The 14,395-nt window shown below is 41.0% G+C and overlaps 1 protein-coding gene across 1 annotated transcript in view; it reads left to right on the top strand.

Moving 5' to 3' along the window:
• Window positions 1-14,106, top strand: part of FHDC1 (FH2 domain containing 1) — a 38,236-nt gene extending 24,130 nt beyond the window's left edge. Inside the window, exons 7-12 of the mRNA XM_074866653.1 lie at window positions 947-1,017; window positions 1,120-1,227; window positions 2,122-2,192; window positions 4,531-4,648; window positions 6,893-7,057; window positions 10,026-14,106. Coding sequence (XP_074722754.1) covers window positions 947-1,017; window positions 1,120-1,227; window positions 2,122-2,192; window positions 4,531-4,648; window positions 6,893-7,057; window positions 10,026-12,068 — 2,576 coding nt within the window. The 3' untranslated portion in view covers window positions 12,069-14,106. The remainder of the gene's footprint in view (window positions 1-946; window positions 1,018-1,119; window positions 1,228-2,121; window positions 2,193-4,530; window positions 4,649-6,892; window positions 7,058-10,025) is intronic.
• The last annotated feature ends 289 nt before the right edge of the window (window positions 14,107-14,395 follow it).

Below are 14,395 nucleotides of genomic sequence, written 5' to 3'. Positions count from 1 at the left end.
CATCAGTGTAAAACACAGTACCTTACATTAAAATCAGCTCACATTATTTTTCTTGCCATATAGTACTTGCAAATTTGGAGTTACTTCGTTTGCTGTGCCATTTGTGTAAAGCCCATTTATTAACTCTTTACAGTTCTGAATTTCTGTATCTTTTTCCTAAGGCAATCCCTCTGGTAACTTTTAAGCACAAACAAAAAGTATTGTTTTGTGTTCATATGTGGCTGAGTGAAAAGGTGTATGAATTCAAATAGAGCACTACTGTGCATTTTGCAAAAGATGGAAATACTTACAAAACAGGCTTCTGTGATGGAAGAGCTTTAAAAAGCAGTTTTATTCCATTTGACTCTTTGCATCATGCTGAATATAACTTTGTGCTAAATCATCTTTGATGTGGCTGAAATAAAATAAATGCTGCTCTGAGCTGGTGATCATACAGAAATAAAGTCATGATTCATAGTGAGAGTGGGATAAGCAAGGAAAATTTAAACATTGCCTGTTATCTTTTCAGGCCTGATCGCTAAGGCTCCCAAAAAAAGAATAATTGTTCAAAAGCCCAATCCCAGCAGATGGTAAATGGAACCTGCAGGGTGCAGAACATTTGCCTCATGCTGGAATTAGTAGGTGGTGAGGATACTTAACCACTTGCGTGAGACACTTTGCACATTGCAGGATTAGGCAGGATTTGTTAGCTGCTGGGGGTTGCCTTGGAAGTACTATGCTTGCTAAGCTAAGGTCTGAACATCCACTTGAGGTCTGTCAACAGTGGTTGCGAATTTGAATTATATAGTACCATTTTTTTTGCCACTACCTTTTCAGTTGGTTCTAGTTTCCTGTTAAAATAAAAATTTTCACCTTTAAAAGCTTGAGATGAAGAGGAGTTTGGTAACTGACTGTGTGTATTTCTAAACAAACAATTGTTAAACAGCAATTTTCTTGTTCCTTACAGAGTTAATGACTTGTGAGGAACTGCATTCCATATTGCACTTGGTCCTTCAGGCTGGGAATATTATGAATGCGGTAAGTGACATCTGAAATGGAGATGGCTGATTGACCAAACTTCCTTGTTAGTATTGCAGTTCATCAATGTCATGCCTCAGCTGTTTGCTCATTTCTTTTTAGGGAGGTTATGCTGGCAATGCTGTTGGATTTAAACTGTCGTCGCTGCTCAAGCTGGCGGACACAAAAGCAAACAAACCTGGGATGAGTCTGCTGCATTTTGTTGCTCTGGTATAGAAAAACTTTTTTGTTGGTATAAGCAACTGCTACGAATGTAGGGCCATAGATGATAGACAGTAGAAGGGGCCATGTGCCTCAGAAAAAGCAGCTTTTTTACAGCTTTGATCCTAATCTTCATCTTTTTTCTCCCGCCACAAAATTCACCAATTTACCTATGTCTGGTCATCCTATCCAGAAACCCATGGAACTCTTAAGGTTTTTTTATATAATGTAAAAGCTTGTCTTCATCTAGCTTCCTCACTAGCTTTTCTCTTATCATCCTGAATTCTTACACTGTGGAAGTGGCTTATTTTGGTAAATATTCTTTTAATCTTCCTGTTGAATCTTTTGAATAGCGTTTTTGGTAGAGACTTTTTTTCTCCCCCGGTGACTGACACGTATTTTTAAAGCTGCTGCAGATTTTTTTTGAAGTTCTTTTTCAAACTTCCTTTCAGAGTTCTTGATTTTAGAAGGGAGAGAATTTAAATGCTTCTATATGTGACTTTGGTAATCTGTGTACAAACTTGCTTAACAGATTTCCAGTCAGCTAACAATAGGGTATTAATTGATGTTTTTGCAGGAAACATCATATCTGCTCGAACAATGGGCATCAGTAAATTGTTCTTTCCCTGACATTCCCTATTAATACACGTGGCAGAAGCAGCTATTATTGTATGCTGCAAAATGGAAGCTGTTGTTTAAAGTTTCCAGTTCTGATCCCTGGCTTTTGTTAAGGGGTGTCCGCCGCTCAATTGTGTTAAGATTGAATGGGAAGAAAAACAGTGCAAAAGAGAAACCTTTAAGTGCCCTCCCAGAGGCTTTAGAACTGCTGGACTTAGGGACTTGGTCATGGTGGTGGAATGTTAATGGATTGTGTGTGTTTTGGTTTTGTTCTGTTTGTTTCAGGAAGCCCAAAAGAAAGATGCTGCTCTTCTCAACTTTTCAGAAAAAATTAGGGATGTTCATGATGCCGCCAGGTAAGTCAAAAGAAAACTGAGAACTTATGGTTGGACTGTGACTTGGAATTTTCTTATTTGTGAAGCAATGAGGCTTATTCAGAGAAGTCTTGGCACAAAACCTGAGATCTTTACAAATGTTTACTATAGCTTTGAGGGCTTCATTTCCATTTGCTAGCAGAAGTATGCCTGCAATGTGCCTTCAGGTGTGAGGTTTTTTATGACATGATCTCCACAGGTTTTTGGTAGTTTTGTCTCTTTAAAATACTTGTGCATATATGTTACTTTTAAGGGATTGAACTAAAAGCATGTTACTGTTTTTCCTTAAATCAGTTTTCATCTGTCTCTGAGCACACTACAATACTTTTTGAAATCCAGTACCAGGTACAGGTACTGGCCCTGGCTTCTGTTAGATGCTTTTTGATATTTCATTTGCTTCTCCATTTCTGTCTTGGATGTCTTTGGGGCTCTGTATTGTTTTCATCTTAAAGTCTCTAGCTGCGTAATTTTAAACTGAACCTGATTCGTACCTCGGTAACTGTACTTGCTTTTTTGAGACAGTGTGATCTAAAACCCCAAACTGGAAGCTAGCAATGCTGGAGTTCTATTCCCAGTTTTGCTACTTCCTTACTCTTGAGCTTTGGGCAATCTATTTACATTCTTTTCCCAGCTGTAAAATGGATCCAATCTCTTAGATCTGATGCAGGGTTAAGTAATGTCTGCAAAGGACTTAAATCTTCTGAGGAAAGGAGTGGCCATGGAGTTAATCAGAAAATTTTTGAGGGACCACCTGTGTGGCTCTCTGCCATCCAACCCACACACCTTTTTGGCAGTCTGCCATGTGGCCTGCTGGGGAATGTAGCTTCCCTCGGCATCCAAGCCCCCTGGCAAACAGCAGGGGAACAGGCAGAATCCCAAATCTGGTGATAATTTTTCTAACCACTTCGTTCTTTGATCACATTTGTTAATGCTGAAAATCTTCTGTTGTAACTCATGCTGAAATCTATTCAGGGAATGCACTCTGTACAGGAGAATGAAACAAAACAGAATACATGTCTCACCATTGGTCATGAAGAAGATCTTTATTAGAGACAACTGTCATGCACAAGTTGCTCATAAATCCTCCCAATTAGAGCATGTTAAAACAACTACCATTATGTTCTTTATTTTTTATTGTCTTGCCTTCTTTGCTTGTAGGCCATTCTCTTCCTCCTTCACAGGCAGAAAAATATAGCCTGTATCTTCTACTGCTTTTCTTATTTGCAAAAACACCCATGATCTGCCCAGAACAGGGAACTAACCTTTGCAGATGAAGTAAGCAGAGAAAAACCAGCACACATTATATTCATTTGTGTGTGCACTGACAAGCTTATGGGTGCTGTCACGATCCACTGCCATGTGCACTTCAATTGGTCTGTCACAAATTCTTCAGCTTTACTGTTTTAAAGTCATGCTGCTGGTAAAATGACCTTAGTTAGGAGCATGTGTACAGTTGTTAATTTTTATCAGTTTGGAAACTGTAGTGCTTCAATTCCTAGGCAAAGCTCGGTTCTCTTGTGAAGGAAATGCCATAGATTTAGAAGCATTTACCCTCAAAGTGACCGAGAGATTTAGGTGGGAGCTCCTGTTGTATGGAACGTGGCTCTTCCAGGATAAAGTTTAGATTACATCAGATCAGAGCTCTTTGCTGTGGTCTTCGATTTCTGAGTTACCTCTCTGCAGGAGCAGCTCTGCTGCTGGTATGTGCTAGAAGTATGAAATGTAGTAACTGCTGGGTTGAGACTGTGTAGGCTGCATTGCAGTGACTGCTTAGAAGAATGTCACATGCAATTTCATGATGCCAAATACTACTGCCAAGATGGGTAGTCCTGGCTGACAATCCCTTGTGACCTGCTTTTTGTTGCAGCTCCTGTACCTGAACAGTCATGTAATCAGCTGGACCAAACAAATGATCCATCTGGAAGCAAATTGGTTTTTTGCTTTTCCTAGGTTAATTTTCAGTACACAGATATGGCTGGCCATCTAGAAATAACACAGGCACCAGGGAGAGAAAAGGAACAGCTGGTCAGAGGCAGGGCAGCATTGCCCTTTCTCATGGTAAGGTTGGGTAGGACTGGCTGGAGTTAGTCATGAAACCACACCCCACGGGAATCTTTTCAGATTGCTAATAAGGAAAAATGTGCTTATCTCTCTCCTAACGTTCAGTGTCTACTCTGGAAAGATTTCCTGAACAGGCCTGTCTTGTTTGATAGCCAGGTTGTACCTCATGTTTAACATCCATTTTTGAAGCATATTATGGCTAACCTGTGGGCAACTCCTCCCCCCCTCAGTAAACATTCTCTTTATATGCTATTTGTAGGTTATCCATTGATAATGTAGAAGCAGAGCTCCACTCACTGTCTTTCAAGGCAAGATCTGTTAAAGACAGCATTCGGCGAGACCCAAAACTCTTTCACCAGATGGAAAGCTTTCTCCAGGTTTGTAGGATATCCGTGTTAATGTGTTACCATCACCTGAATACAGGAGCATTCCTCAGCTAAATGTAATTTGTGTGGATGTGTTAATAAACAGAAGTGTTGTTTTAATATGTCCACCCTATCAGTTATACAAAGGTGTTCCAACTACATGCTGTTTGTCAAGTAAGAGTGTTGGAAGGACTGTGTTTTTACAGGGAGGGATACTGAGTGTACATTGCCCAAGGCTTGTTAGGCAAGTGTGTTTAATGGCTGTGAAATGACTGATGAAGATTAAAATATAAGACAATTTGGATTGGTCGCTGGTTTTGTACTTTGCAGCTGCCCAAAATGTAGTATCTGCATGTTATGTTATACTGGAGCATGTCAGTTTTAGCTGAGGCTGTACTACGCATATGAATCCTGCTTGTTGGGTGACTGAAGACTTACTGTTAGAAGCTGGAAGGTTAAGGGACTTTTTTCTCTACTAATTTACTCTTAGCACAGAGTGTATTATTCTAAGCCATGCCATTACTTCTGGGTGGGTTCTCCTTTTTTACTACTGCAGTGACTTTATAGACATGAATGTTTATAGCACTTGACTTTGAAGCAGAGTTCTTGGTATTTTCTGAGTATGTGGTGATGCCTGGAGAAATACATACTATACTTCAATTAAATTATTTTTCTGTTTCACACTATAGATAATTATTAAAAGTAAGAAAGCAGGTGTTGATCTGGAATTTAACCCACCCTGATTTTCAACTGCAAATGTAGTTAATAGTCCCTGCAGTTTTTCAGGAGATGAGAAGTTGATGAAGAAAGGGGCGGGTTAAGATTGAAATACCTGTCCTCATTCACTCTGCATTTGTTGGCTTTTATCCATTGCACCCAGACTCTTTAATGTTATGTTCTAACATGTTTGGGATTTTTTTTTTTTAATTTAATAGCTGCTTTTATGTAACACTACAACCTTCTTTAGGCCACATTCCAAAAGAAATGTTGGGAAAAAAAATCGTTTTACAAATGCATACCTTACATAAACACTTCCGGTTTTTGTTTCTAAATTACAGGTGATAACCAAGCTGATTTAAAAGTCATCTTTCATTATCTCATCCCCATGAATAAATTACTGAAATATGTGGGAGGAACTGCTTTTCTATGTATGCTTTTATCAATTGTCCAGTTTATCTTCAATCCAGCTTTTTATTGGGTGCTTTTTTGGGGGATAGTTTGGTTGGGTTTTTTTGAGACTTAAGAAGTAAGATTTGTTCCTACCCTACCGGTATAATTTGCCCAGTACCTTTCTGACAGCAGGGTTGGCTTAAATGGTCACCAGTGCCTTCAGCTGCCTATTCCCACCCTGGTGCTGCAGTATCAAAAGTATTTAGGTGATCATGAGTTAGACAGTGTCAGAGAACAGGTTTGTCTGAAAATTAACTTTTCTCCCCAGGTTACTTTGAGCCACGTGTGGTCTCAGATCTGGGACTGTGCAAGGATGGGAGTGAGTGGCTGTTGATGCAGATAGAGAAGACAGAGGGGCAACTACTGAAAGTGTTTTAAGCAGTTCTGCTGCTCAAAGTCTAACCACAGCCTTATTCTCTTCCTCCTGAATCTTTTTCCACTAATCTGCTCCAACTCTGTCCGTATAGCTCTACACTTATGACTCAAAGTGCTACTTTAAGGGGATGTTTTCTGAATGTCTTAAACTATGCATATTTCCAGCGGTTCCTTACCTTTCTAGCATGAAAACCCTTTTATTGTGGTCTAGGGTTAACTTAGGCAGGAGCTGATACTGTGATGTATATCCGTGAATTTACCCACATGGTTGTTTGAGAAGAACAGGAAGGAGGAATTAATCCATTTATGCTTAGTTGAAAGCTGCAGGGAAAATGGGAAAATCAGGCATGTGGAACTCTCAAGGACCTCCCAGGTGGTCTGTCAGTGCCCTAGCACAGTCTCTGATTTTACGCATCTAAAAATTAAACTTCTAAGTTTGTTCAAGGGCTTTTGAACTTTTCCCTGGTTTGTATCCTAGTCACTAGAATTTACATTTTGAATAATCCATTTTCCCTGACCTTCCTTACTCACTTTGCTGAAATGACATGCTTCCTTTTGTTAGTAAGAGTTCTCCTTCAAAGTGTTAATTTCCTGGGCTCTGTAACAGCTCCTCGGTTGGAACATGAATTTCATAAGTTCCTAATGTATACGTGACCTGTTGTGACTTTAATTTTTCTGTCTGGTTCATGCCATATATGGGTTTTGCTACAGTTTGCTGTCAGACATCTAAAGGAGCTTGAACACCAGAAACGAGAATTAGAAAAGGAAGGAAACGCTCTCATTGACTTCTTCTGTGAAGACAAAGAAACTATGAAGTTGGATGAGTGTTTCCAGATATTTAGGGACTTCTGCATAAGATTCAACAAGGCTGTTAAGGTAAGAGCACTGAATGAGATTCTCACACATTTGAAATAGATATTGGCTCATGTGAATTAAGTTGTTTTTTCTGCTTAAGGGGCATTTTATATCTTGTGGTATTTGATATATTTGCTCAAATGGCTGCAGCGAACTGCCCTCCTGTAGGCATTCCTTGCCAGAAGCCGGGTGGGAAGTGGTCATTCTGCCCAGCCCTGTGTGCAGTGCCGCTGCTCTGCATCTTCTGCTGCAGGTAGACTAGACCATTGAGGTGGTACGTCAGGGCAGTCTGTTGGCCTGCTTGTACATGGACTCCTTCCTCCTTTTTTGGTGAGGAGGCTGGTGATTGCTGAGCTGAGTAGTGAGAGAGATTGCAGACTTCCTGACTGATGCTCTCTGTTCAGGCCTTGGACTGGTGATGTTAGATCACTGGAAAGGCCTTGAGATGTGGCACCCCGTTACACGGACGTACCAGCCTGAACAGTCTTTACATGACTAGACACGCTTTGCCAAGTAAAGTAAGGACTGTGTATACTACTTTGTTCTTTCAAATGCTTTTTGTGGGTGAAAACTCAAGAAATGGAACAGGCCTACAGCACCAAGATACCTCATCTCCAGTGTGACTGATCATTTATGAAGTATCCTGAATTGGTCCCAAATAATTCAAGAAGCTTACTAAGATGAAGGAGCAGTATCGGTATTAGTTACAGTTTTGGTTCAGCAAAGTCTGCCTCCTGTTACAAATATTTTTTTGGCCTTTATAAATAGCATGAATTAGATGGATCCGCATATTTCTTTATTCTTCTGCCTTACGCAATCTGCATTTGACAGCACTTTGTATAAGAGCTTTAGTTCAGAAAAGAGAGAACAGTTGTGATTTGTAGCAAGCTGACAGGATGTTGAGCTAATAATGCCTGTTGTACCATTAGCTTACCTAACCTTTACCACCCAAGACAGCATGTAGTTATGCATTATATAAATGTATAAAACCAAGTGGTGGTAACTATGGCAGACATTTTAGTGAGAGGTGACTTCATGCATATATGTTCAATTATTTGGGACTGGGGATTTAATTCATAGTCACATATTACAAGTGGTTGTTGGATAGCTATTACTACAGGGTCCAATGGGGATCTCCCTTCCTCTCTCTGTAGTAAGTAGTTACACTCTAAAAATGATAAATTAGTCTCTTATTTGCAACTGTTGAGAAGGTTTGTTTACTAGGTATTTTGTGAGGATTAACCTCTGTCCCTACAAAATTAACAGAGCAATTCAGAATAAAAATTGCGCTTCTGACAAATGAATGTGATGTGTGGATAGCACAGCCAGCAGTCTAAAAAGATGGCTCATGCTACAATGGCCATGTGCACATATTTCAAAAGTTTAAACATTTTTTGCAATTTTTTAACATGTCTGTGTGGGCTTAAAATAGGTTTTTCATTTGAATAAAATCTCCTGAAACATGTTTTGAGGGAGGTTAAAATGTTCCATGTCTAATATGAAATATAGTAATAATATCTACAACTATTTTTAACCATTTCTCTTTACAATGGGATATTTCAAGTTGAGCTTTAGCATTTGGCAAGAATTCATTCTGTAATTCCATACCTGTGAAAGAAAGCTCCCTGCCACAGACTTTTTTTCTGAAATGCAAGTTTTTCTTTTTCCTTTCTTAGCTGTTCAGGTTTCTTAGGCCTCTAATGCCCTGTGTAGTCTCAAATCCACTTTAAGAGGTGTAGATTAACCCATTCATCAAAAAGCTTTAGCATTAGGCTTTTGTTGACTGAAAGCTTTCTACTTGTGCAGCTCTTCTGTTGTCACAACAATGGGAAGATCAAACTAAACAGTGCTTCAGACAGATATAGGTGTGTTTTTTTTTAACAGTGTGTCATTGCTCAGAACAGATTTAACAACATATTGGAAAATTATGTAATTTTTAAATCCTCTGTTAAGACTAGCCTCCACCTTCTTTCTTTTGCTGCAGCTGTACTGGCTTTAGAAAACCAGATTTTCAGTTTCGGAAAATAACCTGGAAAGTTCAACTGAAGGTTCAGCTAGATTAAATCTGAAGCCTGGAGGTGACAGTTAAAATGTTGATATTCACAGTAATCCAGTGCTAGTGATTTTAGTACAAAGGTGTTACTGTGTTGTCTTTCAAACACAAACTACCTGTTTCTATGGCTTCCTGAACCAAAACCCTTCAGCCTAGCTGCCAAAATCTCCAGCCTGCCCTGGGCAACTTCTGTGCAATAGTTGCCAGTTTTTGAAGCCAACGGTGAATACGAGATCCAGAACTGGAATGAAACATTGATTAATGGTCCTTGAGTGGTGTCAGTTGATGTCTAAGTAATGATCGTGAGGCATTGTGTAAACTTTTCTATTTGCCTTCATATACCATTAAGTAATGTCTTTTCACAAAATTTCCTATCAGTAATGTTCAAGTGAGAGGTAAGCAGCACCCCATAGAAACTGCACTTGCTGAGGAACAGTTGCAGTTGTAATAAGGGAGGATGGAAGGAACACATTGGCTGTGTGTTCATCAGACAAGTTTGTCTTAAAAATATGAATGTAATGGTCAGGAAGAGGTTTACTCACCTGATAAAACTGCCAACATTAAACTTAGTGGGGACTTGAAGCTCTCCATCTTAGAGCAAGAACTCTTTGGCTGGACTTGACATCTACTTTGGGTTTGATAGGTCACATTCTTGGTCTCTGCAGGGACTTGTACAGTTTTTTCTTATGCTGACCAGACTGATGTGTCGCCAGCATTAGTTATGCAGGGAACTGCTCTCAATACGGGTTAATGGTTGCAGGCTGTGGTTGTCATGGTGATTTTGTGTGTGTGTGTGTATTGGGGATTGGGGGAGGGTGATGGCAACAGGAGCTAACTTAGGTGGGAAGAAATAAAGGGAAAGATAAAGGAGTGTGACTTGTTCTCATGCATAGGACACTGTCCTCTGAGACATGTATTTATGCTATTACTTGTCAGGAAAACAGGGAACGAGAGATCCAGGAACTTCATAGTCTGCAAAGGCAAAAGGAGCTGGAGGAAAAGCGTCGATCCTGGGCAGCTGGAGAGCTTGGGAGCTTCGGGCGGAGCAGCAGTGAAAATGATGTGGAGATGTTGGCCAAAAAAGGACTTGAAGAATTTCTTCCCTTCTTGCAGCAGAGGCCTCAAAGCCCTTCGTACAGAAACCCCAATTCTAGACGCTCTCGACTGTCTTTGGGGATTACTGCAGACAGGGAGTTACAGAGTTTCCTGGAAATCTCAAAAGACGAAGATCCAAACAAGTTTAACAGCCTTCCCCGTGCAAACACCCGACAAGCAAGACCAAACATAGCCTGGACTGAATCCAAAGAAACGAGAGATCTCAACTTAAATACCTTGCACTTAGACCAACAGTCTGAAACCAAAGTGAAAAGTGGTGCCCTACTTCAGGTGCCTCCAGCTCAGCCCAGTCACTTCAGTGGCTCAACCGGTCCTGGTGCCCGTTACTCACAGAGAAGCACTGACTACAACATGCACACTTCCAATGTGTCCTGCGAGGAGTCCACAGATATAAATGCTCTGGCCCTTGCAATTGAGGAGCGTGAACTTGTTAAAGGATTACGTAAGTTTGATATTCAAGGAGCAAAGCCTGCAGAGGATACACCTTTAATATATTTAGAAGATGCTGGTGGAACAGACTTGGAGACTCTAGATGACCTAAGCTTTCATTCCCTCAGCACTGCCGATGATGACCTGCCCCCAGCTTGCAGAAGTTCCAGAGAGGCCCACAACCATAAAGCCAAAGCAGTGGGTTGCAAGAGTGAAGCTTCAGAGCCCAGCAGCAGCAGCCCCATGTCTCTGGATACAAGTGTTTCAGGAAGTAGGGAAGATGGGCCAATGTTCTATGTGTCGGATACAACGACTGATTGTTCTTTGACATTGGACTCTGAAGAGGGAAATGATTTTAAATCAACAGGCAATGAAATAAGTGAGGCTGGCAAAACACGTTCTTCTGGGAATGATGCTCAGAACAGGGCTAGAACTTTCTTCTCAAACCTGAATTCTGCTTCTGCCAAGGATCTGTCTCTTCACGCTTCCACAAATGATAAGGATGATGCCAATAGCAAGCACACCCTTCCTAAAGAAAAGCCCATAAAAACTAAAGACCCAGCAGGACCAAAGAGAAACTCTCTAAAAGATAGATCTCCAAGCTCCTCAAAATCCAGTGGCACTCGCCCTAGCCACACAGCTCCTTCCAGACCTGTAAGAACTTTGAATGCCTCTGAGAATGAAAGTATGAGGAAAGTGGTGCCTATTTCTCGGTCAAACAGAGCACCAAGCAGCATGAAAAAGCCAGAAGCCAAGCCAGCACTTCGTGAAACTAGTACAGTGGAAAGTCGGCTGTCTCGTCGCAGCTCTGTCCGAGGCACAACAGACACACTGCCAAGAAGTCCTTACAGGCATAGCATGTCAGTAGAAGAGCCAAAGTTACAAAGGGGCACTGTCACCTCGAGCAGTGCTCACTTTGAGAGGGACAGAGTCTCTCTCAAGAAGCCAAGCTCTAAACCTGTTAGGAGCAATGTCAAATCAAAGACAGATGAAATGAAGATGTGTCGCTCCAGTGGGAAACCCCAGACCCCTACAGATGACACCAAGGTTGCCACGGTCAGTGTTCCCAAAACACCATCCGCTGTCCCAAACTTTGCGAGGAATACGGTGGCTTCTTCTTCAAAGCGTGCAAAAGTGGATCTATCCAGCTCATCCAAACCTCCAACCATCACAAGGTCTGTGTCCCAGAGGCTGCCTAAAGCCAAGCCGGCAGCAGCCTCTGATGATCCGAGTCCAAAGGAGAACAGCGTGAGTACCTTAAAGAGAGCAAGTAGTGCCAGAGTGGTTGGAAGAACCATCCTGCAGGGAGAAGCTGTCAACACTAAAGTGGAGCCTGCACCAAAGGAGCAGGGAACAGTGGAAAAGGCCTCTCTTAAACTGAAAGATGCAAACCGCACCACAATTGGTAAAATACTGAAGCCGTTACTGAAATGAGGGAGAGGGTGTTTTGAATCTTGGAATGTGAACACTTGTTCAAGCACTGGATGCCTGTGTCATGAAATTCCTTAAAACAGTAACATTGCTGATAAGCAACGTCGTGTGCTCATTAAAGTACAGCACACTGTTGGAAAAGGGCAAGTAGTTGGGTCTGGTCTAAATCCTTTTTTATGAATTTGAATGTATTTGAAGCTACTGTGATGGAATGCGAGCGTAACAGCAAATTTTTGCATATTTGTGATACAGAAGGGTCACCAAAAGCCAACAAGTTTTAAGAAGTGAAACTACAAGATGCAACGCTTTGTGACAGAAAACATGGATAAAGGCCAGTTTTTGTGTACATAAGATTCTTCCTAAGACTCAAGCCTTTGTGCTGGTTGGTTCCTTATTTGATGTCAAAGTGAATCCTGTGGAACAGTACTGAAAATGAACTTGGGTGATTGTGCTTTCCGTTGCTTTCAATTCCTTGGATTCTGGAACTCTTTTTGCCTGTTGCGAAGTCCGTTGCTGGCAATTGGACAGACTGGGAACTGCTGGCCAAAAAATAGTAAAACGAGACATTTGCTGTTTGTGGCTGTCTTTTAACCTCACTGAAGAATTTATAGCATGTTTTATGAATGTGTATGTGTGTCTGGAGAAGGCTTTCTGCTGGGCAGGAGGCTTCTTCTCCAAAAATGTGGCAGCATTGTCTTGCATGCACAAGTAGGTACGGCTGGTGCTGCACTGAGTAGCACGGCTGGAGGCTGTGCCTGTTGGAAGGGCCATCAGTAACCATTGGGATGACAACAACTACTGACTTGTTTTGGTCACAAGCAAACTTGCCAGCTTTTGGTCATACAGAAGTGCCATATATTTATGATACGTATCAAGGATGCTTGCAGCACAACTCTTGAAGGCTGCGATGGAGTGTTGAGCACTTTCTTACCATTCCATGTTTCCACTGGTGTATCTACTACGAAGTTACTTGAATGTCGCAATGGCTCTGATTGAGCCATTAGTTTCCCTGCCACCACCGCCGCCTCCTCTCCCTCTCCTTGTCAACATGATTATTTAGCATGAAACACAGAGCTTACGCATGACAATGTTTTTGTAGACTTCCTTGGTTGCTTCAAATGTGGTTTTTAATGTTTAAAGACTCTAAAGGATGAATTAAACTAGTATTTGATAAGCTTTTTACAAAATAAAAACACCTGTTTTTTCCTGCAGATACAAATTTTAACTCCTGTCAGACTAAGGTACAGAGAACGAGGGAAAACTTGTTCAGCATGCTGTGCATCTTCCCAAGAGCAATGTATGTAGGTGGGGAAACTGATCACTGTTCTCCTAAGCATCTTATTTAAAGAGTTGCCTTTTTATTCACTTATGAATGAAGCCTCATTTAAGAATAAAATAAAAAAGGAAAATCTCTTCGAACAAGTGGCATTGACTTACTAGTGGTAGATCCGTTTGTCTGCTCTATCCCTCAGTGCTGGGAGAGCGTAATTCAGTGGGAATGAGCCATTTAATTGCTCACCTGCTTCTCGTGGGCTAGTATCAGGGACAGCTAGCTTTGTGTTTTGGATTTGGCAAGGGGCCTTTGGCTCTTCCCACATACCAGCAAATCTTGATGCAGACATCATACCCGAACACCAAAAAGTATTGCATAGGGCCTCTTGTTCGAGTCTGTGCCACAGGGAGAATTTATATAGCCTGCTTTTCAGCAAGGGCGACTTTTTGCTTGAAACCCGATAAGCTTTTTGGATACCGCCTCCCTTGTGGGTTTGATACAAAAGCATCTCCCTTCTTATTTGTACTTGTGTGTATGTATGCACATCTGCAAGAGCAGATGATTGACTTTTTTTCCTTTTTTAAAAAAAAAAACAACAAAAAAATTTATTGGTACCAAGCTTGAAAAATAATTTAAATGTGTTTGGAATATGTAAATAAATTTCTATAAATGTGTAAAAGAAAACTGAATGTATTTAATGGAACATTTATACATTTCGGAGTAACTCAGTAGTTTAATAAAGTTCCCATTTACTGGGTATGAGGTTTGTACTTTCTCCTTCCTGTTGTACTGTTGGCTTTGGTCCTGGAGATCTCGAGCAACTGGAGTCTGAGTGTAGGGGACTGGGGGAAAGCCTCAAAAGGGAGGACTTTACAGCAGAAATCCTGGTGTTTAAAATGCTAGGTTTGTTTTCATACTAAGACACACAATTTAACTTCAGTTTCTGAACATTTCTGAGGCGGGACTTTCTGCACAGGTTTGGGTATAACATGGATGGCATTAGATGGTGGATGCAGCACTTTGTGTACACACTGTATGTTGTGGCCAAGATAAATGT

Source organism: Strix uralensis, chromosome 4, assembly GCF_047716275.1.
Source record: "Strix uralensis isolate ZFMK-TIS-50842 chromosome 4, bStrUra1, whole genome shotgun sequence".
Taxonomy (NCBI): Eukaryota; Metazoa; Chordata; class Aves; order Strigiformes; family Strigidae; genus Strix; species Strix uralensis.
Note: the sequence above shows the minus strand (reverse complement) of the source record. Positions and strands in the feature narration are given on the sequence as shown.